The sequence below is a fragment of the Nelusetta ayraudi genome, unplaced genomic scaffold (genome assembly GCF_046127955.1).
Source record: "Nelusetta ayraudi isolate G7.1 ecotype Tasmania unplaced genomic scaffold, CSIRO-AGI_Nayr_v1 ptg000092l, whole genome shotgun sequence".
In the NCBI taxonomy this organism is placed as follows: domain Eukaryota; kingdom Metazoa; phylum Chordata; class Actinopteri; order Tetraodontiformes; family Monacanthidae; genus Nelusetta; species Nelusetta ayraudi.
This window is the reverse complement of record NW_027466142.1, coordinates 2,090,001-2,112,500: the sequence shown is the minus strand read 5'-3', so window position 1 is coordinate 2,112,500 and position 22,500 is coordinate 2,090,001. Positions and strand designations below refer to the sequence as shown.

The 22,500-nt window shown below is 44.4% G+C and overlaps 1 protein-coding gene across 2 annotated transcripts in view; it reads left to right on the top strand.

The window, feature by feature from the left end:
* Positions 1 to 22,500, top strand: part of adamts3 (ADAM metallopeptidase with thrombospondin type 1 motif, 3) — an 88,494-nt gene that overhangs the window by 54,670 nt on the left and 11,324 nt on the right. Inside the window, exons 9-20 of one of the 2 annotated variants that reach the window (XM_076047054.1) lie at positions 2,267 to 2,410; positions 4,260 to 4,392; positions 7,680 to 7,793; positions 7,898 to 8,043; positions 8,426 to 8,601; positions 9,238 to 9,371; positions 11,008 to 11,131; positions 14,856 to 14,939; positions 15,411 to 15,491; positions 20,017 to 20,180; positions 21,417 to 21,573; positions 22,088 to 22,220. In XM_076047054.1, coding sequence (XP_075903169.1) covers positions 2,267 to 2,410; positions 4,260 to 4,392; positions 7,680 to 7,793; positions 7,898 to 8,043; positions 8,426 to 8,601; positions 9,238 to 9,371; positions 11,008 to 11,131; positions 14,856 to 14,939; positions 15,411 to 15,491; positions 20,017 to 20,180; positions 21,417 to 21,573; positions 22,088 to 22,220 — 1,590 coding nt within the window. The remainder of the gene's footprint in view (positions 1 to 2,266; positions 2,411 to 4,259; positions 4,393 to 7,679; positions 7,794 to 7,897; positions 8,044 to 8,425; positions 8,602 to 9,237; positions 9,372 to 11,007; positions 11,132 to 14,855; positions 14,940 to 15,410; positions 15,492 to 20,016; positions 20,181 to 21,416; positions 21,574 to 22,087; positions 22,221 to 22,500) is intronic. The other variant, XM_076047055.1, reaches the window with a different exon arrangement.

The window sequence follows — 22,500 nt, the reverse complement described above, 5'->3', positions numbered from 1 at the left end:
GGTGGGGGTTATGGCGAAGGCGGGTAATAATAACCGGTGAGTGATGGCACCAGGGCTGGCCGACCCCACAGCGAGCACCACCAGAGCTCATGAAGTCCACGAGCAAAGACGCAGTCAGGATCCCATTTGTCTTTCATTAACCTGCTCCCACTCACCCTCCAACTGCACCGCCGAAAGGTTCCATAACGAAGTGCATATTGTTATTTTCCCAGGGGAGTAACTGTGATTATCTGATGGATAAGGCAAGTTGAGCCTGCGTTTCTAGGTAACCGCGAATCAGATTAAACATGTCACCACATCAAAGGGAGCTGTTTTTAATATATGTTATAATCTCCGCAGTTAAAGTGGAGTCTGTCGTCGCTCATATTTTATCCGGAGACACGCTGTACGTCCTGCTTCACCTCCTTCCCCCTCTGGGTTTCTGCCAGCAGCCGAGGGGGAAGCTGAGGGGACGCTGGTTTCATCAGGAATCTCACTGAGGGAAACCAACAAAGACAGAACCATCATGAAGAAGTTGTCAGCTGTGTTTTTCTCTCACTGTGCTGCGTTCACACCACGTTGGATGCTGCTCCTTCCTTTGCTTCCTTTTGAGAAAAAAAATGAAATAAACACGTATATACACACAAACTGGATACATACAGCGACTACATCAACTAGTTTGTATGTACGATGGCAGACAACGACATACGAAATAAACACAAAATGATACGATAGCATGTAATGCATACAATGATACAGTCCGATATACTAGAGTACAGTATGATACAGCGTGGTGCCATTCAAAACAGAAGGTTATGATACAAAATGATATGATTGCAAACATATACAATACCAAACTGTACGACACGATACAGTATGCTCCAACATGACACGTACAATACAATACATAACGGTACAAAATGAAACAATGATGCAATACAATACGCTACAAAATTATGGCAATACATTTAATCACCTCTTCAGGGAAACTGTGGGGTCTCATTGTACTTTCACATCATGAATTATTTAGTTAAAACACTGCATGCGCTTGCCGGTAAGGAACAGCCTGAAGAAATGATCATGTTTGATTCATTCGTCTGATCAAATTCCCAAAGGATAAATTAGCCATATCATTTAGGTGCTTATGTGTGGAATGCAAAGCATTATAAAGTATTGAGATTCTTCCTCTGTCAAACCAATATAATTACTAACCCTGAGACCTGAAATATTGTGAAGAAAACTTAGGAGACGTAGTTGCAAGTTAAATATGAGTTGTTTTTACTACTAAATTGCCAAACAGATCTTGGACCTCCATGATTGGCATTGATTGTGAGTTTGAAGTATAATTGCCATTTTGATTGTTTCTCATCCATCCCAGAAGCATTTAAACATCAGAACATATTTTAATGCAAAGCCTGCAGTCATTAGTTAGTTAGTTATATTGTTTGATTTGACATTATTTATTTTAATTTGTTGAACCAGTCCAAACATCAAACATCTCATTAACTGTTGTAGACTGATTGATTTATTGTTATTTAGAATGTAGAACTTTTTATTGATAATAGACAAAATTTGGATTTTCATGTTTGCGTCTTTTTCTTTTATAAACAAAATAAATTGCAAAACAGATAATAACGTCCGTCTTTATGTCTGTCGTCTGGTTTACATCCTCTCCACTCCACTGTGTTAATGCAGCGTGATGCTAGTGTGTGACTGCATATTTAAAGGGCAACAAACAGATTAACTTGTCCGCCGGCTAAAATGCGATATTTCTACATGTAAATGTCATGTCAACCTGATGTAGGGCAGACAATGTTCTTATAGCCAAGTCAAGTCATTATGCTTTTTTTTTTTAAATACCATAAGATACAATACATTACAATACAATCCATTTTCACAAATACTGTAGATAAAGCGCTCTAGGGAAACATTGATTTAAATGTTAATGCTACTTATTTGATTTCAAATTAAATTGCATTAAATTGGCAGCGGTTCAAAGTGTTGCCTCATGGCATGAAGGTCAGCATGTGTGGAGTTTGCTTGTTCTTCCTGCCTCTGCATCCTAATTGCACATTCAGCTGCCTGGCAACGGAGTTGTCTGTAGATGTGTGTGAGTCTTAGTGTGGATTGTGTGTGTGTCTATGTGTTGTCCAGAGTGAAACTGCCTTCAAGCAGGAAGCCTGAGTGCAGGGGAATCAGGGCTCCACACTAAATGGAGGGATTCTACTACTTTTGGTGTTCTTCTCACCCCTGTTTCTGGTCTGGGTCTGCTGCGCTCCCTGTGCAGGCTGGGCATGGAGCACGACGGCCAGGGGAACCGCTGCGGAGACGAGACCACCATGGGCAGCGTGATGGCTCCTCTGGTGCAGGCGGCCTTCCACCGCTACCACTGGTCCATGTGCAGCGGCCAGGAGCTGAAGAGATACATCCAGTGAGTTTCTGTTTCATTTGTTGCTGCTATGTTTAACAAAGTGTAATAGTTGACAGATTTGTTTTTAGTCCAAATTCATTATATCACTAGAATAATAGATTGTTGTTGTTTACTACAGCTACTACTGCAGCTAGTACTACTACTACTAATAATAATAATAATAATAATAATAATAATAACAATAATAATAATAATAATAATAATATATTCACTTTCAGAGCTTTTCTGTAGTAACCACAAAGGGGTACTTCAGAGTCATTTCAATAAAGAGCTAAATACCGTGGAGCTTCAAAGACACTGATTTGGTTGCAACTTTGCTTTGCAACATGTTTTCTACATATCCCATGATAGATTGTTCCCTCCTATGAGGTGGCTCACCAAAACCCTCCATCCATCTGCTGCTGCTCCGGCTCCTCTGGCACATCTTAAAACCCATTATGGCCCCACCAGTTAAACAGTTTGACCACCGCTGCTGTAGACCACCCTGCAACCATTACATTGGAATGTCACAATTTGTAAAGCTTTTTTTTTTTCATCATCAATCTCGATTCAAGTAAAATATAAGAATGGATAAATACAGAAAACAGAAACACTCATATCTGTTTTCAACACAAATCACATCCCATAACTAAACTTTGAGGAAAGGCCTGCGTCCACTCTGCGGTTCCTGGGTGTTCACTTACAGATTAGCACCTCGGCAGCAGTGGCAGGAGGTGTGGAGCCTCCTGCATCACCTCTCGTCTCCGGTCGACCGCTGCGTGTCCACGCTTGCAGCACATCCTTCCGTCTGTCCGTACAACCACGTGTCCCGCGCAATGCCATCGACATGCTCAACTCGGCCGTGACAATCGATGTGTGGCAGGGAAAGTTGGGCCTGCGCGTGGAACATGGATGTGAAACAAGTGAAATGGATTGAAAGCCACGGCGGCGGCTGATCAATCGTCAGCCGGCGTTGCGTCGTGTTGCTCAGTTCGAGGCCGTCAGGCGCGAAAATCAATCCGTCGTGTTGCAAAGGGAGAAAAAAAGAAAAACAAATCCGACTGCGTAAAATGACGACCCTCAGCCGCTGCCGCGCCATCCTGAGAGCCAATTTACAGAGAGCGCCAGAGCTGTTGCTGCTGCTGCTGCTGCAGAGAGTTGGAGCTGGAGCTTTATTCCTAAGAGCCGCAAGACTCATTCAGACGACTCCAAAGCACATTAAGCTGGCTGAAGGATCAGTTTTTGCTTCTGCTTTGTTAATTGGGTGTCCACATTAGCTCTCCCTGAGTCAAACAATGGGGTTGTACACCAAAGCAAAGCCTCAGCTGGAGGAAAGCATCAACTGTTGCCTCTGAATAACATACAACATTTATACACACACACATTTTTATCAATGTAAAAAGTAGTCTAATAGTCTCAGAGGTGCATGAACATCCAACTTCACCTCCCAGGAACAGCAATTAACATTTAGAACTCGCATGGACTTTACCCACAAATAACCTGATTAATTTCACGTCATCAGTTCATCAATAAATCACGTGAGCTTGTCGATCAGCTGTTCTCCATGAAATATTGTCCTGATGAATCAAGAAAAAAACGTGAGCACAGATACACGTAATCTCTGTGATATCATGTCCACACATCATGGTCTAATTTTCTTTTTCTTTTTTTTGTCACACACTTGCTCCTAATTGCAATTTTGCACGCCTCTACTTTTAGTTGCAAATGCATCCAGAATGATTGCGCCTTCAAGCCACTTTATTTTGAAAAGGGATCAAAAGGTTTTTTTTGTTTTTTTTAGTTGATGTCGAAAAAGAGTTGGATCTCTGTTGAATGTTTGACATGCGCGTGTTGTTTCTCTCTCACACAGCACCTACGACTGCCTGCTGGACGACCCCTTCAAACACGACTGGCCGCAGCTGCCCGAACTCCCCGGCATCAACTACTCCATGGACGAACAGTGTCGCTTCGACTTTGGAGTGGGCTACAAAATCTGCACCTCCGTGAGTAAACGCCAGAACCTCAACGCACTGACAGCTCTGTGAGAAAAGGCCACGAGAAGAACCAACAGTTGTGCTGTCAACGTGGTTGTGCAGCAGCTTTTGAAAACCGTTCAAACAGACAGATCTGTGGTTCACACTGTCATCACGAACAACTAACATCTGGTGAAAAATGTGTGTGTTTTTGTGATGATACTGTTGCAGTGCTGGAGATTGGTCTTGGTCTCCAGACCCCTTTTTGAGGGTCTGCGTCTCGTCTTGGACTCGAACTTGGGAATTTTTGATGGAGACCAGTAGAGACTCAGCCAGCAATGCAATGACACGACAATGACGGAAAAGAATCCAGCTGCCGCCTTGTTTTGCTCTGTTTTCGACAGCCAGAGTCACATCTGCCCCCTGATTCCTAGTTCATTTATTTTTCAATTTTATGAAGCAAAGCTGTTTTTTTGAAAATGGTTCAAAATAGTTGACACAGCAACAAAATGTCAAAGAAAGTTGCTGAGATGTTGCTGTTCGATTTAGAAGCAAAGTTGAATTTAAAAAAGATACTGATCTTTTTTTTTCTGTTTTGTTATTATTTTTCTTTGACGTATAGGGTCTTGGTCGGTCTCGATCTCAATTCTCTCTAGTCTTGATGATGTCTTGGTCTGGGTTGGTGCGGACTTGACAACAACACTATGTGACGATGAACCTTTGATGGATGTCAGACACTGTGACTTGGGATGTGTGATGGGGTTATGCAGGGTGTGAGTCACGTCGGAGCCGAGCGAGAGGCCTCGGGCTTCACGGTGAGTCTCGTTGCCCCCCTGAGGGACTCCACTTCAAGGACCACCATCCTCTGAAGCAAGTTTGGCTTCTGACCTCCAAGACTCTGGAGGTCACTGGGCTCCATCAGAAGTGCGGTTCCTCAGCCGAGCCAGATGGTTTCAGTCGCAGTTGGCGCCGTGCTTTGGGGATTCCATCCTTGTCTTTTCTACACCTGGGAGTTGAATAGAATTTTTTTAAGTGTTTTTCCTCCTGTGATACTCAACCCATATCGATATCAGAGTGAGCAGTACATGGGCGACAGTTTAATTATGCGTGAACTATCCCTTTAACCATCCCTTTTTGAAGGAAAAAAAAAAATCCCTGTTTAACCTTTTGAAGTGTGACTTGAAGAGTCTTTGATGCCCTGCGGCTCTGGCAGTAGCTCCTGCTGAAACGCTTCCCTGGGGCAACAAAATATGTTTTTCTCATCATGAGTCACGTTTGCCGAGTGGCACAAAGACCAATGAAAACATTAATTTGAAAAAATTATAAATAAACCCCCCCCTACAGCTCCAGTTAATGACGATTGACTGTTTGTTTCTTGATGTGCTGGAGGTTGAGCGTTGCCTGTTTCACCGTCATCAAAGAAAATTTAAATTTTATCAGCAGTGCCGAGTGAAAGGACTACATCAAAGAGAAAAAGTGTTTTTTTTTCAGAGTAGATGAAGATAAGGCACCTTCATCCGATTGAAATTCAACAGCAAAATGTTCTTAATGTACTCATGAAGAGGACGTGCCGGAGTTCAAAGTGAGACGCAGAAAGTGGTCGAGTGAATGTGTTTCTCCCATTTTTCTCTGCACTGTGAGCCTGCTGTGGAGCGACGGGGCCGGAGTCCCGGCTGACTGACTGACTGACTGACTGACTGACTGACTGCTGAGCCTCCAGGCTTCTGGAAAGGCTGCTTCGCTTTGCTTTTCTCACTGAATGGAGCTCACGGAGCGTGTGGCAAGCTTCCGGTCTGAGGGATATGTGCTGTTAGTGTTATTATCCACTGAGTCAGCCCCATGACAAGAGTGCCCGCCAATTATATCCAAGGGCCCATAGTAACGGCAACATTCTTCCAGAAACCATTGTCCATGTGTTGTGTTGCCACATTGTGTTTTACCTCCATTACGCAGCGAGAGGAGCCTCCGCCCCTTCGCTGTCACGTTGCTTCTCAAACTGCCAATTTCATTCCGACAATTAGGGTGGAAGTCGACGGCAAACTGGGCAATGCATGACCGTCATGTGATTTTGGCACTTAGCATCAGAGATAAACAGGCAGCATGGCGGTGCTGATTGGCCAGCTTTCCCCCGGTTGTTGACAGTTACAGAAGGGAACAAACAAACAAACAAACAAACAGCGGTAGAACATTTTTATTCCTTTCAGCCAACCTGATGCCTGTTCCTGAGCGGCGCGATTGTCAATCCTCGGTGTCGGCGCTCTCCTTCATTTTCTTTTTTCTTTTTTCACGTGAATTTGTTTTCTCGATTTCAAAGAGTTCTCGGATTCCCTCTTGAAATGCAGAGCTCACGTAAACAGGCCGTGTTTGTTTTAAAAAAAAGAAACAAATGGAATTGGTGGAATGTTTTTTGATGTTCTAGCTTGCCCTTTTGGACCTAAAAAAAAGACCCCCTAGTGGTGGACGGGTATGGGAGACAATTTCTGGAGGTGGTGGGCGGAGCCTAAGTGAGTGGTTTGGATTTAGCCGTTCGTGGAGGAACTAACCGCCATGGCTGGCTGATGGTTGAGCAGAGCAGCTCCATTTAAAAAAACCTGCTCATCACAGTTCTCTTTACCGACGCCGTCGTGTTTAATTGCACGCTGCTGGATTTTCCTGTCCGCCCTGTGAAGCACAAGCTGCTCGAAGCATATTTTAAGTCCTGAACAATTAGCTGTTTGGAGAAGAAGACGCAGCTTCATCTGACTCAGACCAGCTTCTCCTCCCACGTCTGGCTAGCGTTTGGCGGCGCCCGCCCAGTAACCTGAAGCCTCGTGACCGTGTGAAGGAGACGAACCAGTGGTTAGAATTCATTTAGCCCTTAAAGCAGTTAAAGCAGAAGGCGTCTTGAAGGAGAACCTGAAGGGCTGTCCGACGGTGCTCAGCTCTGACTTCAGAGGTCTCTCTCTCTCTCTCCCTCTCTCTCTCTCTCTCTCTCTCTCTCTCCCCCACTCCCCCAACTGGTGTTAAATTAGTTTGATCCTTTCTGATCCTAGGAATAAAAGAATAAATTTAAAAAAAAAAAGACGCCTCACCCTTGGGGCGTCACATGTGCAGGCCTTTTGAGGGAGAATCAAGTTCCGCCTCCTTAATTAAGAAGACTTAAGTATCCTGTTTAGGGGAATTGATTTGACACTGTCAAGTGACTGGCAAAGTCCCAGCGGTGGCAGCAACATCCTGACTTGCCAAATTCTTTTTGATGAATGTTTTTATATAAAAATAAAAATAGAAAAACCACATCAGTGCGTGTAATTGTCTATTTCTTTGTGTTCTTGTTACAGTTTCGCACATTCGACCCATGTAAGCAGCTGTGGTGCAGTCACCCGGACAACCCTTACTTCTGCAAAACCAAGAAGGGCCCCCCCCTTGACGGGACCGAGTGTGCTCCTGGAAAAGTCAGACTGCAAACCATGTTTTGGTCAAATTTGTCCCATGGAATTCAGTTTTGTGCATGTTTGGTTTCATTTTTCTTTTCTTTTTTGCCTTTCTTTGTCTTCAGTGGTGCTACAAAGGTCACTGCATGTGGAAGAACCCCAACCAGGTGAGGCAGGACGGCGGCTGGGGCTCCTGGAGCAAGTTGGGCTCCTGCTCTCGCTCCTGCGGAACCGGCGTTCGCTTACGGACGCGCCAGTGCAACAACCCAGCGTGAGTTCTGCAGCGTGGCGCCAGCTTCCCCGACTCACTCACATCTCCTCCTCCACTTCTGCGTGAATTGAAACAGCTTAAATATGTTCGGACCTACCGATCACTTTCTCTCTGGTCTATGTGAAGTGTGCATGTTCTTGCCGCGTGTAGTCTGGGTTCTGTCTGGGTTCTCCGGCTCCTCCCACAGTCCAAAAACATACGAGTGAGCTGAATTGTGAAACGCTCAGATTCATATTGAGGTCAATAAAGTTGCCCGATCATCGTCGGAATGTGTCGCAATGTCACCGCATGACCTTTTGGAAACACTTTCTCCACACATTTTACACACAATGCAATGTGGTAGATGTGTCTGATGGCTTCCCTGCGCCTCCTGCCTCCTCAGACCCTCCAACGGCGGCCAGGACTGCCCGGGGGTGAACTACGAGTACCAGCTCTGCAACACTGACGACTGCCCCAAGCACTTTGAAGACTTCCGCGCCCAGCAGTGCCAGCTGCGCAACTCCCACTTTGAGTTCCAGAGTGCCAAGCACCACTGGCTGCCCTACGAGCACCCCGACGGTGAGTTGGCGCCGCGCCGGCCGCTTGTTGTGCAATGCGAGCTGACGGCAGCGTTAGATCGGGATCCCTGCAGCCGCAGCAGAGTGTTTTCGGAGTGGAAGTCAACTAACTACTATGCTGAGGTCAGCTAGGATCCAGCAGGTTTTTTCCTTTTGGTACTTCTCTTTAAGATGCTGGATCTTTATTGGCTCAGTGCTGTAGCGCACGACTGTGTTTCTGCAGGTGCTTTGGGGCAACTGAGGGACTTTGAAAGAGACCACGGTCACCTCAGCACAACTGAAAAGATGTCAAATGTTAAAATCACGAACCTTAATAAAAAGCAGCAGGTTTCTCTCTTTTTTTTCATTTGCCACATTGTTGCTATTATGGGTTTCATTTTTCCGCACGGTTGGGGTTTCTGTCAGGGCAGCTTCTGTTCACAGCTATTTTTTTGATTTTTAATATTTTTTTGGCAGTTAATTTCAAGGTCATTACTGTCATCCGTTTATGCAGGAGTCCCAGCGCGCTCAGCAAAAAAAGGACATTTGAGGGCAGCCGGCTTAAAAATAAATAGATAAACTGAAATAAACTTGAAAGTTGAGAGTTGTGTTTGGTTGCGGTGTGTTTAATGACGTCTGCTCTCTGCTCCCTCCGCAGCAAACAAGAGGTGCCACTTGTACTGCCAGTCGAGGGAGACGGGAGACGTGGCCTACATGAAGCTGCTGGTGCACGACGGAACGCGCTGCTCCTACAAGGACACCTACAGCATCTGCGTGCGCGGGGAGTGCGTGGTGAGAACGTGCCGCGATTGCCAGATACTGTGGAGCGTAAATTGCTGCGCTGGTGATGCGCTAACCCGTTTTATGATCATCCTGGAGTTCAGCGGAGCAGCTGCACAGTATGAATTATCAAAGCCACTTTGTAGAGCTGTAGATATAGAATGCACTCCCCCAGTCGTCTATGCTGCGCAGAGCTGTAATAATGTGCCGTAAAGGACCCAAAGTCAGATCCTTTGTGTTGCCATGTGGGACTCCAGAGATGCCTGATACAAAAATTCAAAAATGCGTGTTTAGCCCGCTGTTTGTAGCCCACTGCTGGGTTTTAGCATCCTGCAAAAGCTGATGCTTTGTAGGAGTGTCCACATTAACAAGGCGGCCTCAGGGGGCGGAGTCTTCAGGTGTGGTCACTAAGCGGGGAGAAGTACCGTTTGCCCTTTATGACATCACAGTCGGCTGATTTTCAGAGCTGCGTGATTTAGTGCAGGCTGTCTGAAAGGTGGAGAAAGCGAAAGAACAAGTGGAACTTTTCCCATTTTTAACCGTTTTAATTGCCAGGATAAAGACACACATTCTCTGCCAAAAAGTACATTTTTTAACAAAATGGGTTATTTAAGAAAATCAGCCTTCAAAATCCTTTCTGACATTATCAGATAAAATCCTGTTTGTCTGACATCAAGAAGGCGGCAACGTTTTCAAGCACATTTACACACTTGAAAAGTAATAAAAAAAAATTGACTCAGCACTTTATTATTCCTCAAACCTCCTTTGAGGTTTGAGTGTCACAGATCAAGAATCAAGCTTAAATACATCTGCAGGTGCTTCAGGCTTTTTTAATTAGTTAATCAGAGCAACAACAAAAAAAACACAACATTTTTTGTTTTGTTTCATTTTTGAAAAGTGTCTATGTTGACTTTCTAAAAGACAGTTTGACACTTTTTGAAAATGTTTTGACTCAATGTTTGGTATGTTTGGCATCACCGCCTATACCATTTTCTATCCTTAGCTGTGAAAGGCCCATTTGTTTGTTTCATCATCACTAAAAGCTGCACTACGATAATGTGGCACAATTAATTATCCGGCAAGGTTTTCTAAATGGTTTCAGCCTTTGACTTTTCAAAATGGTAGCGAGCCCTCTGAAAGCAAAAATAAAAGATTGGCCAAACTCTCTTTCTAGTTTTTTTTTTTTCTTTGCTTGTTTTTACAGCTATCCTAGCCTGGTCTTGTCTCTCTGGTGGCCCTGAAACACAATATCACAGTGTTTCACTGAACTCTTACCAGTCAGGAGTAAAATGTAAGCACTTAATTTAAAAGTTCTGCAAGGTTCTCTTAAGGCTGTCAGCAGCAGCAAGTTTTCCTTCTATGTCTTCTTCTTTTATTAGGTAAGAAGTTGGTGACTTCATATATTAAGTTACTTAAACTTTCATGAGGCACATTTATGGCATTTAGAATAATTAGGAAGAAGGTAATTTAGGAACCTGCTCAGAAGTGATAAATGAGGCTGTGGCTAAATTGTCAATTCCTCCTCTCAACAACAGTCTTGAAAATAGAAAAACTCCTGGGAAAAAAAAACAAAACCCAATCAACCGTTAAAAAAGAAGACATTTCACAAATGCAAACATCTTCCTCTGTGTCTTGTCACCCCAATCAGAAAGTTGGCTGCGACAGGGAGATCGGCTCCAACAAGGTGGAGGACAAGTGCGGCGTCTGTGGCGGAGACAACTCTCACTGCCGCACCGTCAAGGGAACCTTCACCCGCACGCCAAAGAAACCCGGTAAGAACCCTCACCATCAAACAGCAGCACCAGGAAGACCTGAACACCAGTGGCCTGTGATGACAGAGTCACTTGTTAGTCTGACTTGAAGGATTTGATTCACCCTGCAGGGTTCCGGTTAGTTCCTCACAGGTGGCTTTCATCTTCAGACGGCCCTTTAAAATGTCAGCCTAGCCTCTGCATATTGGTTGTTATTTTCCTTGACAGTGTCGCCGCCTCCTTGAAAAGAAAAGCTGCAAATGGGTTTCTCACATCTCTTCTTTCATTAGATTACCGGTACATTAGATCAGGGGTGTCAACCTCAAATACACAGTGGTGCCCAAATTTCAAACTTGGACCAAATCCAATAAAAATAGATATTAATTAAAAAAAAAAAATCCTCCAGATAGAAAAGTGAACCTTTTTATATGGACCCAAAAAAGTTTTGCTTCAACCTGAATGCGGAACAAGCTTAATACTATACAATAAATAACTTCACATGCACACATGCAATTTCGAATTTTACACTTCACAAAACTCAGCAAAATAAATAATATGCAAATAAAAATTGTATGGCTCTTTTTTATTTGCAGCCTTTTGATTTAAATTTCAACTGTAACCTTTTACCACAGGCTAATAATATTTTTAAAAATAAAATAACAAAAATAAACAAATGAAGTCCCAATAATAAACCTCAATGAACGTCCTGTCCTGATCGAGCAGAGCATTCTGGGTTTTGTAGTATTAGCGGTGCTTTTGTATTGGCCTCACGGGCCAAATATACTGACACTGCGGGCCAAATTTGGGCCGCAAGACAGAGTTTGACACCTATGGATTGGAGTATCAGTATATTTAGATCATTGATAAATCATGTTTTTACATTAGAAATGAACAAGAGAGGTAGATTCGCCCTTTTTATTGAAACACACAGAACAGCCTGAAATCACCTGACTGAATGGCTGACTTTTGGATGAAGCATGAGGATGAGGAATGTAATGGGAAGCCTGATGACGGCTCAATCTTAACTTACTCATACCTGGCAACCTTGAAATAAAAGATCAGAATTTTGTCTCATTTGTGCAAAGTGGCCTTTTGCCTCCTGACTCCCATCACGATCTGAGAAACTCCCCTCAGCCTTTATTGAAAGCAGCCCAGCATCTCTGCTCTCCACTTTCCTGTGGGAAATACGCTGGCTGACGCTCACCCGGAATGTCATCATTATTCCGCCACATGCTCGGCGCCGGGTGTGTGTGGAGGTGGCGCAGGTGACGCGATGAGGTGCGGCGTGTCTGCAAGCTGTCACAGTGCCTGCGTCAAACGCCAGGGCTCCTTCAGATTGAAGGGGCCACGCGGGGGAAATAATTAATCCCCGCTTTATTAATTTTATCAACACTTTCGCTTCCTCTTCCAAACACTTTGGAAAGTCTGCGAAAACTAAGCCTTCTCGCCGGTTTGGCCCAATGAAACAACTTCTCACCAGTTATCTCACCTTTGCAGCCGCTGGCACGCGCACGCCAGCACACACACTCAGACGCAAGCACGGTGTTTTTTTTTCTTGCAAATATATGTTTAATAACTGCTCTGTTTCTTTAAATGTGTGGTGTTTTGCAAATATATACAGGTATATATATATATATATATTTTTTTTTAAGGTTTGGGGGTTTCATGATGTCATCAAGACGTTTAATGACAGGGACGAGGCAGCTTCATGAAAACCTTTCTTGATTTAAATGTCTTTACTCTTCTTTTTGAAATTTTGAAGGTCCCATATGATCCAGACCTGACTCACTGGTTGTCTGGTGTCTCCTGTCAGTCAGTGAAGCCCCTGGAAATGACAATAAGTTCATTTCTTTTCCTAGCGCCTCTCGTAAGCAAAGCCTGTGCTGAATCAAAAGCCCTTTGTGATGTCACAGAGGGCACATACACCTGAGCCAGGTTAGCCACAGATCCCTCGGGCAGGCTTTGTCTCTGCCCTCCACCGGGCGCCACCTTTTTTTTTTTGTCGTCCTCGCAAACACGCAGAAGGTCCAACAAAGCAGCAGGAGGCTGTAAACACGGGGCTACGTTTGCTTTTATTCATGAAGACCTACAGCAGGGAGTCAAATTCAAAAACTCAGTGGTGCCAAAATGTCAAACTTGGACAAAGCCTCGGTCTTACACTGATATTGATTGAACAAATCTTCCAGTGAACCTTTTTATATGCAGCCAAACAAGCTTTGCTTCAACCTTAATATAGAAAAAGCAAAGCTTGACAGTATACAATAAATAACTTAATATTGCACACATGCAAAATCGAATTTCAAATATAAAATAATACATGATAATGCATGTTTAAAAATAAATAGCAACAATAAACCAATTAACTAATAATAATATCCATCAATGAACATGCAACCATTTAAGCCCAGGCATTGGAGTAGCAAGAAAAAGTGCATCAAGAAAACGTTAGTTAATAGTCTGTTAACGTAAGTAATACCAGCAGAGCATTCTGGGATTTGTAGTATTAGCTGGACATGTGCTGTATGTGGGCCTCACAGGCCAAATATATTTACACTGCGGGGCCAAATAGAGTTTGACACCTATGACCTATAGAGTCTGAAGGACAATCCATCATGTAAGGCTGCTCCACAGTAGTCTAGTGGAATTTAGAGTAGATAAATAATGTTAGTTACATGATAGTTTGGGGCCTTTAATGACGTCCGTCTCTCACCTAACCGCCGGCGTCTTTTCAACAGGGAAACAGTTGAGCAAGAGAGCTCAAACAGAAACCCCTCAGCCGGAAAACACAATATGCAAGTATCCAGCCAGTGTGTGGCGGCCCCTCGCCTAACGCCCCCTACCCTGTCCAGCTGGTAGCGCAGACGGATGCTTTACACTGTAGAGACAACGTAGAGGCCTCAGGCAATAGCGAGATCACTGGCCGCCCGCTACTAACTATCCTTCTGTTTTTAGGTCCATAGCCACCTGCTGCTACTGCCAGACACACAGACTCACACAGCTCATAGCATAATGTTGCTACTGTTGTTGTTGTTGCTGCTGTTGTTGCTGCTGTTGCTGTTGCTGTTGCTGTTGTTGCTGTTGCTGTTGCTGTTGCTGTTGTTGCTGTTGGTAGAATCCCTACACACTAACTTTAGAGGAAAACAAGCCTTTGCATGGATGGACACAGTGCCGCGTGCCATTTGGAAGGTTTGATGAAAAGCTTTGATGAAATGTGATTCCGAGTGCAGACTGGATCGTTGCGAGGTTTAAAGGCACAGTTCACCCAAAAGTGAGAGCGATTTTGCCCATTTTTCACACTTTTCACCTCAGTCCAATCATTGCTCGTCTCTGGTACCACACACACACACACACACACACACACACACACACACACGCACACAAATATGGAATCCTCCAGCTAAAAAAAAAAAACCCAATGGCGCCGATGGTGAAACCAGCCTCTGGTGACGTCACGGTGACTCAGTCCATCTTCATATACAATCACAGATGGCACAAGCAGTAGGATTCATTTTGGGTGAACTGTTCCTTTGAAGCCGATCCGTCTTCACCTGGTACCTGCAGCTGGGGTCCAGAGTCTGAACTCTCAGGTGTAACATGGAGGATGTGTGTCGCTGCTCGCCACTCGTCACGCCACCTGCTGGTGGTCCTGTTGGTTGCAGTCGTGCTGCCTGGACATTTCCTCCACCTGCAGGCCACCGAGTGGCTCCATGACCGACTTAACTGACTCTTTTCTTTTCCAAAAAAGGGAAGACCAGGGGAGCCTTCTCCCTGCCCAAAGGAGCTCGAAACGTGTTCTTGAACGAGACGGAGGAGAGTAGAAATGTACTGGGTGAGTGTCGGGAGGTTTGCCAGCGGTGGGCGCCGGCCACTGAAGGAGGCTTTGCTGCTGTTAGAAATAGAAAAACATTAAAAAAAAAGTGGCTCTTCATTTGCATCCCACGTAGGTGGAAGCAGCACCGAAAGGTTGAGAGGGTTTCAGCCCCGACCTTTTGTCACGGATGTGAATGAACAGCCATATTTTTAATGACTCTGTGCTCTCCTGCACGGAGGAGGAGCAGCAGACTGGTTAGACTTCCTCCTAATCTCTCCCGTAGAGCAAAGCAACACTCGCTCACAAACTTCAGAAGCGCCGGAGATGCCCACCGCTGCAAACTGAAAACTTTGGCAGCTGCCGGAACTGACTGTTCTCTGTCTGTCTTATCTCTCCTAACTCCTCCCCTCCCCCGCCTCCGCTTCCTGCTCCTCCTCCTCCTCCCCCGCCGCCGCCACTGCTGCTGCTGCCGCTGCCGCCGTAACAAAGGTTACCTTAAGATGTTTCTCATTCCTCCGGGAGCTAGACATGTGACCATCCAAGAGCACGAGGCCTCTCCTCAACTTCTTGGTAAGTCTGACCTCCGAATGCAAAGAAAAAGAAGAAAAATAAAAACCCACACACGCACGCACGCACACAATGGTGAGAGAAAACAAAGGGTGCCTGAAACTAGGCCGTTTCCTCCCAAGGGCCTGATGTGAACTTAAAGTGCAAGTTCACAGATGTTGGACTTTGCATAATTCAGTCCTGCGGGACTGTTAGTGGACAGTTGTGCTGCTTCCTCACTACTATTGAGCGACGTCACAAACCTCAGTACACCCACCCGTCCATTCATCCATCAGGAGCTTGGTTACTCTCACGCCATGCAGATGAAGGAGGGTGGTGGGGTGGGAAGGTGTTGGTCCTGCACGCAGTAGTTCACGTTAATAGATGACTTGACGTGTTGGAGAAGATCCCTGGACTGGATGAGGAAAGGATCAGTTTTGAACCAGTTGAGAGATTTCACCGCAATTGAGCTACACGACTGGTCAGATATTGCCGCTTTGTCTGTATTTGTATTTCTCTATATTTGGCTGAATATTCAATGTTACATGTCCACGTGAGCAGCCTGACCTCTCGCAAAGTGGTCACCACATACTAGTGTTGTAGTCAAGATGGCACCAACCCAGACCAAGACATTATTGACTAGAGAGTTTTGAGATTGAGACCAGTCTAAGACATTTGGGGTTGGAGACTGAGACCAGAGCAAGACTTTATATATCAAAAAACAATAACAACAAAACAGAAAAAAATGACCAGGATCTTTTCTAAATTCTAGTTTTCTTCTAAATGAACAGCAACATCTCTTTTCAGCAAGGTCCCTTTGAAGAATTTTCTTTAACATTTTGCTGCTTTGCCAACTATTTTGAACCATTTAAAAAAAAAGAAAAAGAACGTTCCTTAATAAAATTTAAAAAATCGAGCAGGGTCCCGATTTGATCACTTGCTACAGCCGTAAACAGCAGGAAACTTTAGCTTTTTGAAAGGCTCTGTTCATTTAGCACCACTTTCTGACAGCCATCTGCAGTGCCCCCTAGTGACCACACGTCATCTGAAACTCACCTATACCGTGAAGGTCATCCTGAAGGTCACAGCTGTGAGGCTGATTATCTGGATATTGCACATATTCCCCTCCGGAGAGCCGAGTGTTCTGCCACCTCGTGTGCACTCCAAGGCCAGATGAGCCATATAATCCCAGCAGTGAGATTAGGATTTCCCCCCCAGGTTCCAATCTGGCCAGAGCGGCCCTGAAAAACACGCCCAAAAGGAGGCACATTGGAGAGGCCCTAAACAGACTCCTCAGAGAGGTCAGAGAAAAAGATTCTGCAAATGTTCCACATGGCCTCACCAATGTGGAGACGTTGGAAAGGAAAACAAGCAAGAAGCCAAGAAGCAGCGAATAAATCATCTTGTCTTCTTTTGTTTGCCAAGTTCAAAGATAAAGAACAAATACTAATGCTTAAAATAATGTATGATCCCAGCATAATTAAAATCCTGCATTATCTGTCATAATCAAGTCCGGATTTATACTGCGTCCAATGTGTCACTGTGGGCGTCAATACGTTTCTCTAAAGAGCAGCTCCGTGTGTTGTGGGTAGCCAGGAGACATCATGGTTTATTCATCGGCCGAGCAGGTCAGCATCCATCTCTTCAGCCGGAGGCCAAAGTTCTTTTCTAAGAACTCCTCCCGATGTTTCATTTGTCAGCGCAGCTCGTCTCAGGAAGACCAGGGGAGCGGCTCCCAGCCAGGAGAAAATATTCACAGCAAAGGGGATTTTCTTGATGTTAAATAGGATAAATACCCTCACAGCCCTTATGTTTCAAGAGATGCGTCAAAAAAAAATGTTTTAACTAAATTTAGTGATGTAATTTTTGACCAAGAATGGTTTCGTTTTTGTTTTATTTTGCTTCAGAATAATTTGATGAATTAAATAGCGGCTGAAATCAAATTTCCAGCCTAAACAATCCAGTCACAGGTGGCACGGCGATGATGCCGTGTGAGCTGCGGATATATTGGCTGCTGCTCCTAATTCCTGTGTCCTCGGCTGTGGGTTGGATGATAATCTTTTCACTGACAGAGGATCACAGTTTGCAGCTCAGGCCTAATCGGAGATTGCAAGGCCCCAAAATAAATTCTATATGTGGGTCAAACGAAGTGATGGTTTCTGGGACAGAAAAGGTAGACAGGGGACAGAGAGACAACAGGGCGGAGCCAACACCTGGCTGGGGGTGTTGTCGCTAACCAGGTCCAGGATTCAGCACCCTTTGTGATGTCACAATGATATGATTTTTTTAGGGTGGTGTGTTTTAGTGCAAACTTTGTTAAAAAGTTTGCAACAAACAAAGGAAGTAAAGGACTTTTTTTTATTATTATTATTATTTCTGGGAAGTTCAATGACACTCAGAGGCACAGATTTATAATTTTCAATGGCTGTGTGGAAAAACAATTAGAAAATATATTTTATTATTAAACATGAATATGAGTGAATTTGATCTTCAAATCATTAGTGAAGACATTTTTCACTCTTGGTTAATTTAACCTTTGCCTCCTCTGCTCAACAGCTGCTCTAAAATCCATAACCTAGAGGAAAATTCATAACTTTGCATCTGTGAAAAGAGATTTGTCGACTTATGAAAACCAAGGTGATACAATATTTAAATAAGCAGTGCTATGATGCACTAGATATTTTACTCCGTTCTGTTTTGTTTACTGGAAAAATAAAATTATAGACCATCATGGTCCCTCTGTGCTGGCGGAGAAACGTTTGAAAGCCTCGTAAAATCACACAACAAAATGTACACAGTCAACCCAAGAGCTTTCCCTCTTAACCCACAGCTGAGTCATAATTACACATCAGAGCACATTCGCTTTATTTGACTCGTAACGAGAAAATTGGTGCCGACGCTCCCTTGTCTGACCCACTGAGGCTCAGATCTCATGGCTGCATCCCAACGTTATTTAAAAGATTAAAAAGAAGGAGTTGTTTACACATGAGAAGATGACCTTGCACTTGGGCAAAACAGGACTCGTCTGTTTCTCCCCTCCTGAAGAGAAGAAACGCGAGGATGTCTGTGTGATGGGCGATCAGACAGAGACCATGTTGGATCCTGACAAAGAGAAAACGTGAAAAGACTCTCGATATGCATAGTTTTAAAGTTGGGAGTGGAGGGAATTAACATTCCTATGGTCATTTCATTAGAAATTTGGATCCTACATCTTATTGACTTAAAATTAAAAAAAGCACAGTCTCAGGAGTCACCTGACATTTGCTGCCTCTCAGATTTACTCTGAGAGGCAGTGTCTGTTTTAAATGTCTGTTTTAAATGAGTTTTTTGACAGAAGCTGCTGGAGATCAAAGCAATACTGCTGCCAAAACAGCTCCTGCTGCAGAATCGAAGCGCCACATTAACCCCTGTGACAGAAGGACAAGAAGAAACAAACAAAAAACTATAGCACAAGATACAGCGGAAAATTGTTTTTGTTTTTTTGTTTTTTTTAAAGCAATTTTCAAAGTGTTTTTTGTTTTGTTTTTGTAAGATAAAAGTTCCTTCTGCCCAGACTTCTTTCAACTTTTGAGAGCGGAAGGAAACGGTAAAGAAAAAACAAAAATGAATTCATTAAATAAGTAAATAGAGATAATAATGAAGTGCTGGAGTTAGCTGCAGTGCACACTGGTGTGTGTTTTCGTGTGTTCTGCTGCACCCGTCAGTCGCTCTGGCTCGGTCCCAGCTGTAAGAGAAGCCTTGCGCCTTCCCTCCAGAGATCAGTTGGTGTGGATTTCAGTCGCTGTTGCAGCAGAAAACATTGGCTTTCTGCCTCAGGAGCGATTAGGATGACGCCAGATGATGCATTACCACCGTCAGCACACAGCGGAAAAAAAAAACAAAACATCCATGCAGCCTCCCATGTGTTTCCACCAACCAAATTCACCCCAGTCTGGATTGATTTTCACATCTTTCACATCTTCATCCAATGACACTGTAGCTGCTGTAGTTTGTTCACAGCTTCCATCCATCTGGTGGCTGGTCAACATCCTGGATGTGACCACAGCTGATGGATGCCTGCGAAAATAATTTGGCTTCCTCGTAGCTTCATCTTTCCTTTTCCCAGTTTGTCTTTGCTTTTTCTTTTTCTTTTTCTTTTTACACTTCTTATTTTAGAGTGTGTTAGATCGTCTCTCAGCTTAGACTCTGGAATTAAAGAGTGTTGTTTGATGGTGAGGCCTTCCCCGTTGAGTTCCTGTGTGAGACCCCATGCATCCATCTGGGTTTCATTTATTTATTTATTTATTAATTATTGTACCGCTCCGCCTGCCTTCAGGATGGTGGCAGTGGGGGGGTCAAGGAGTGGTGAGATTTATTTTGGGGGGGTGTCATCACAGGGTCGCACAGAGAAACACACAAGCATCCACACTCACACCCACAGACAAGTTAGCGTTGCCGGGGAGTCTAAACTTGCCTGTCTGTGGAGAGCCCACGCAGGCTTGATACTTCTTCTTTCTTCAACTTTTGCAACTTTGACTGACTCTGTGCAAATGTGTGGCGGGTGGGACAGCCATCAAGAACCAGGCCACGGGCCACTACATCCTCAACGGGAAAGGCGAGGAGGTGAAGAGCCGGAGCTTCATCGACCTGGGTGTGGAGTGGCACTACATCATGGACAGCGAGGTGGAGACGGTGCACACTGATGGTCCCCTGCACGACCCCGTTGTGGTCCTGGTGAGGAGACCCCCTCCTCTTGTCTGACTCTGCGTGTGTGTGTGTGTGTGTGTGTGTGTGTGTGTGTGTGTGTGTGTGCAAATTAATCAAAATCTTATCGTTGTGTCAATTCAGTTGTTATCGCAACGCTTCAAAGAATTCAATAAGGGAACTTCCTGGTCAAGCATCTCACAGGAAATTTCATTTCAAGATGTTACAGATTTCACCACTGGATTGAGTAAAAAATTATGAATGGAAATAATCAGTGAAATAGATTGGAAATACAAAAAAACAAAGACAAATCTATAATCTCCAGAAACCGCCCATTTAACCCTCTGCTTACAGCCTCCTGCAAAGGTTTTCTGGCTCCTGATGAAGCCGAGGCTTTGCTTTGCCTGTCACATGTTTGCAGGGGGGCAAAACAACAAGGTGCCTCGGAGCTGATGACAGTTTTTCATGTCTTTCTTTACTCCGATGGCCGATCGATGCTGCTGATTTGTTGCGTCTCTGCCAAACACTGGCGTGAAAACACAGAGAGCCGTTCCCTCCCTAAAGGTCAAAGCAGCGCGACGTCCTCTGGGGCTGATGTACCAGCTGCTTGTCTGGCTGAATGGAAACACTCGGAATGTTCAGCAACATTTCTCCTGTGCAGCTTTGGAAGACGGTCTTGGCTCCAATAAGAGGAAACAACGTGCAGGCTGTGTGTTGATGACATAACTTCAGTCGCGTGTGTGCGTGTATTTGTGCGTGCGTGTGGGTTTGTGCGTGTGTGCGTGTCGGCCCTTTAATCCCTCACTCCCGCAGCTGCACCTGCTATCCAGTTTCTGCATCTCTGCGCTCCTGCAGGGGTTTTTCCTGCGTGGCAGCAGTTTTCATTTGGAATTAAACACTAATCCATTTACAACTATGATACAAAATGTTTGCAGCTTTGGGAGGAAAACGCGCAGACGGCAACAGATATCAGTGCACCTCACCCCAGTCCCGAGCCGCAACCAGCGTTGTGCATCAGCCAGTCTAATAATTTCCTGATCCGCTGTCCCAGAGTACCACAATTTATTCGTTTTTTTTATTCCCTGGTAGCGGCGAGCACACGTGAAGGATGCCCTGAGATGTTTCTCCTGCCTCTTGAAATTAAACACGGCTCATTTGTTTTGCGCTCATTTGCACTTTTGGTGAATATAAATGCAAATACGCCGTCCTCAGGACCATTATAAATGAATTTGGCTTGTGTGTTTCTTTGCTCTCCTCGGCCCGCAGATCATCCCCAGGGACAATGAGACGAGGTCCACTCTGACGTACAAGTACATCATCCACGAAGACTCTGTGCCCGTCAACAACAACAACGTCATCCAGGAGGACACGTACGAGTGGGCTCTGAAGAGCTGGTCCCCCTGTTCCAAGCCCTGCGCTGGAGGTAATGGACTAATTCGCATCCGAGGAGCAACGGAAACAACGCAATCATTTGTCTTCTACTTGCATAAATATGTTGATAAGGATGTTTAACGCCACTTCTCTTGTGAGAAACTACACCATGGTTTAGACCAGTGCACGCATGAGGACAAATACATGAATATGTGATGCTCATTTAACCCTCCAAAGCATCAAACTCGTTCCGTCCTTCCTGGTCGCTCAACACATGGCTACTTCCGCCTGCTCTGCCTACTGTCTTTTTCTCATTGACTGTATTTAGAGATGCGTGGTAAATGGATGAATGGACAGGTATAATAAATTCATTAAATATACTTTCATGCAAAATTGTGAAAGACACGTTTGCATTAAAAGGAAATTTTTAAATGTAATTTATTTTTCACATTGATCAATGTTTAGCGGAACTCTCAATGAGGAGAAATTGATTTGAGCCGATTAATCATTGCAGCTCTATAATTAAAAAAAAAAAAAAAATCAACAAGATGTTGCTTCCTTTAAAGGGTACCAGTACACCAAGTATGGCTGCCGGAAGAAGGGAGACACAAAGATGCTCCACCGCGGCTACTGCGACGCCAACAAGAAGCCAAAACCCATCCGCAGGATGTGTAACCTGCAGGACTGCACGCAGCCCCAGTGAGTTCACACGCGCACTCTCACTGTCACTCTTCTCTCAGAGAGACACACAAAAAAATGAACCATAAAAAAATAATTTCCTGTGGTTGCTGCCAAACAAAAGCTGCATTGAAGCAGAGCTGCAATAAAGTGTTGAGATGGAAGGAAAAGGGAAAATTATAAATATAAAGAGAAACAACTCTGGCCAGGATTTCAAATGTTTCTCCTGTATCACGTGGATCAAACAATCAGGCTCCACAATATTTATGAGTTCCTTTTATTTATTTAGCATTTTAAAGAT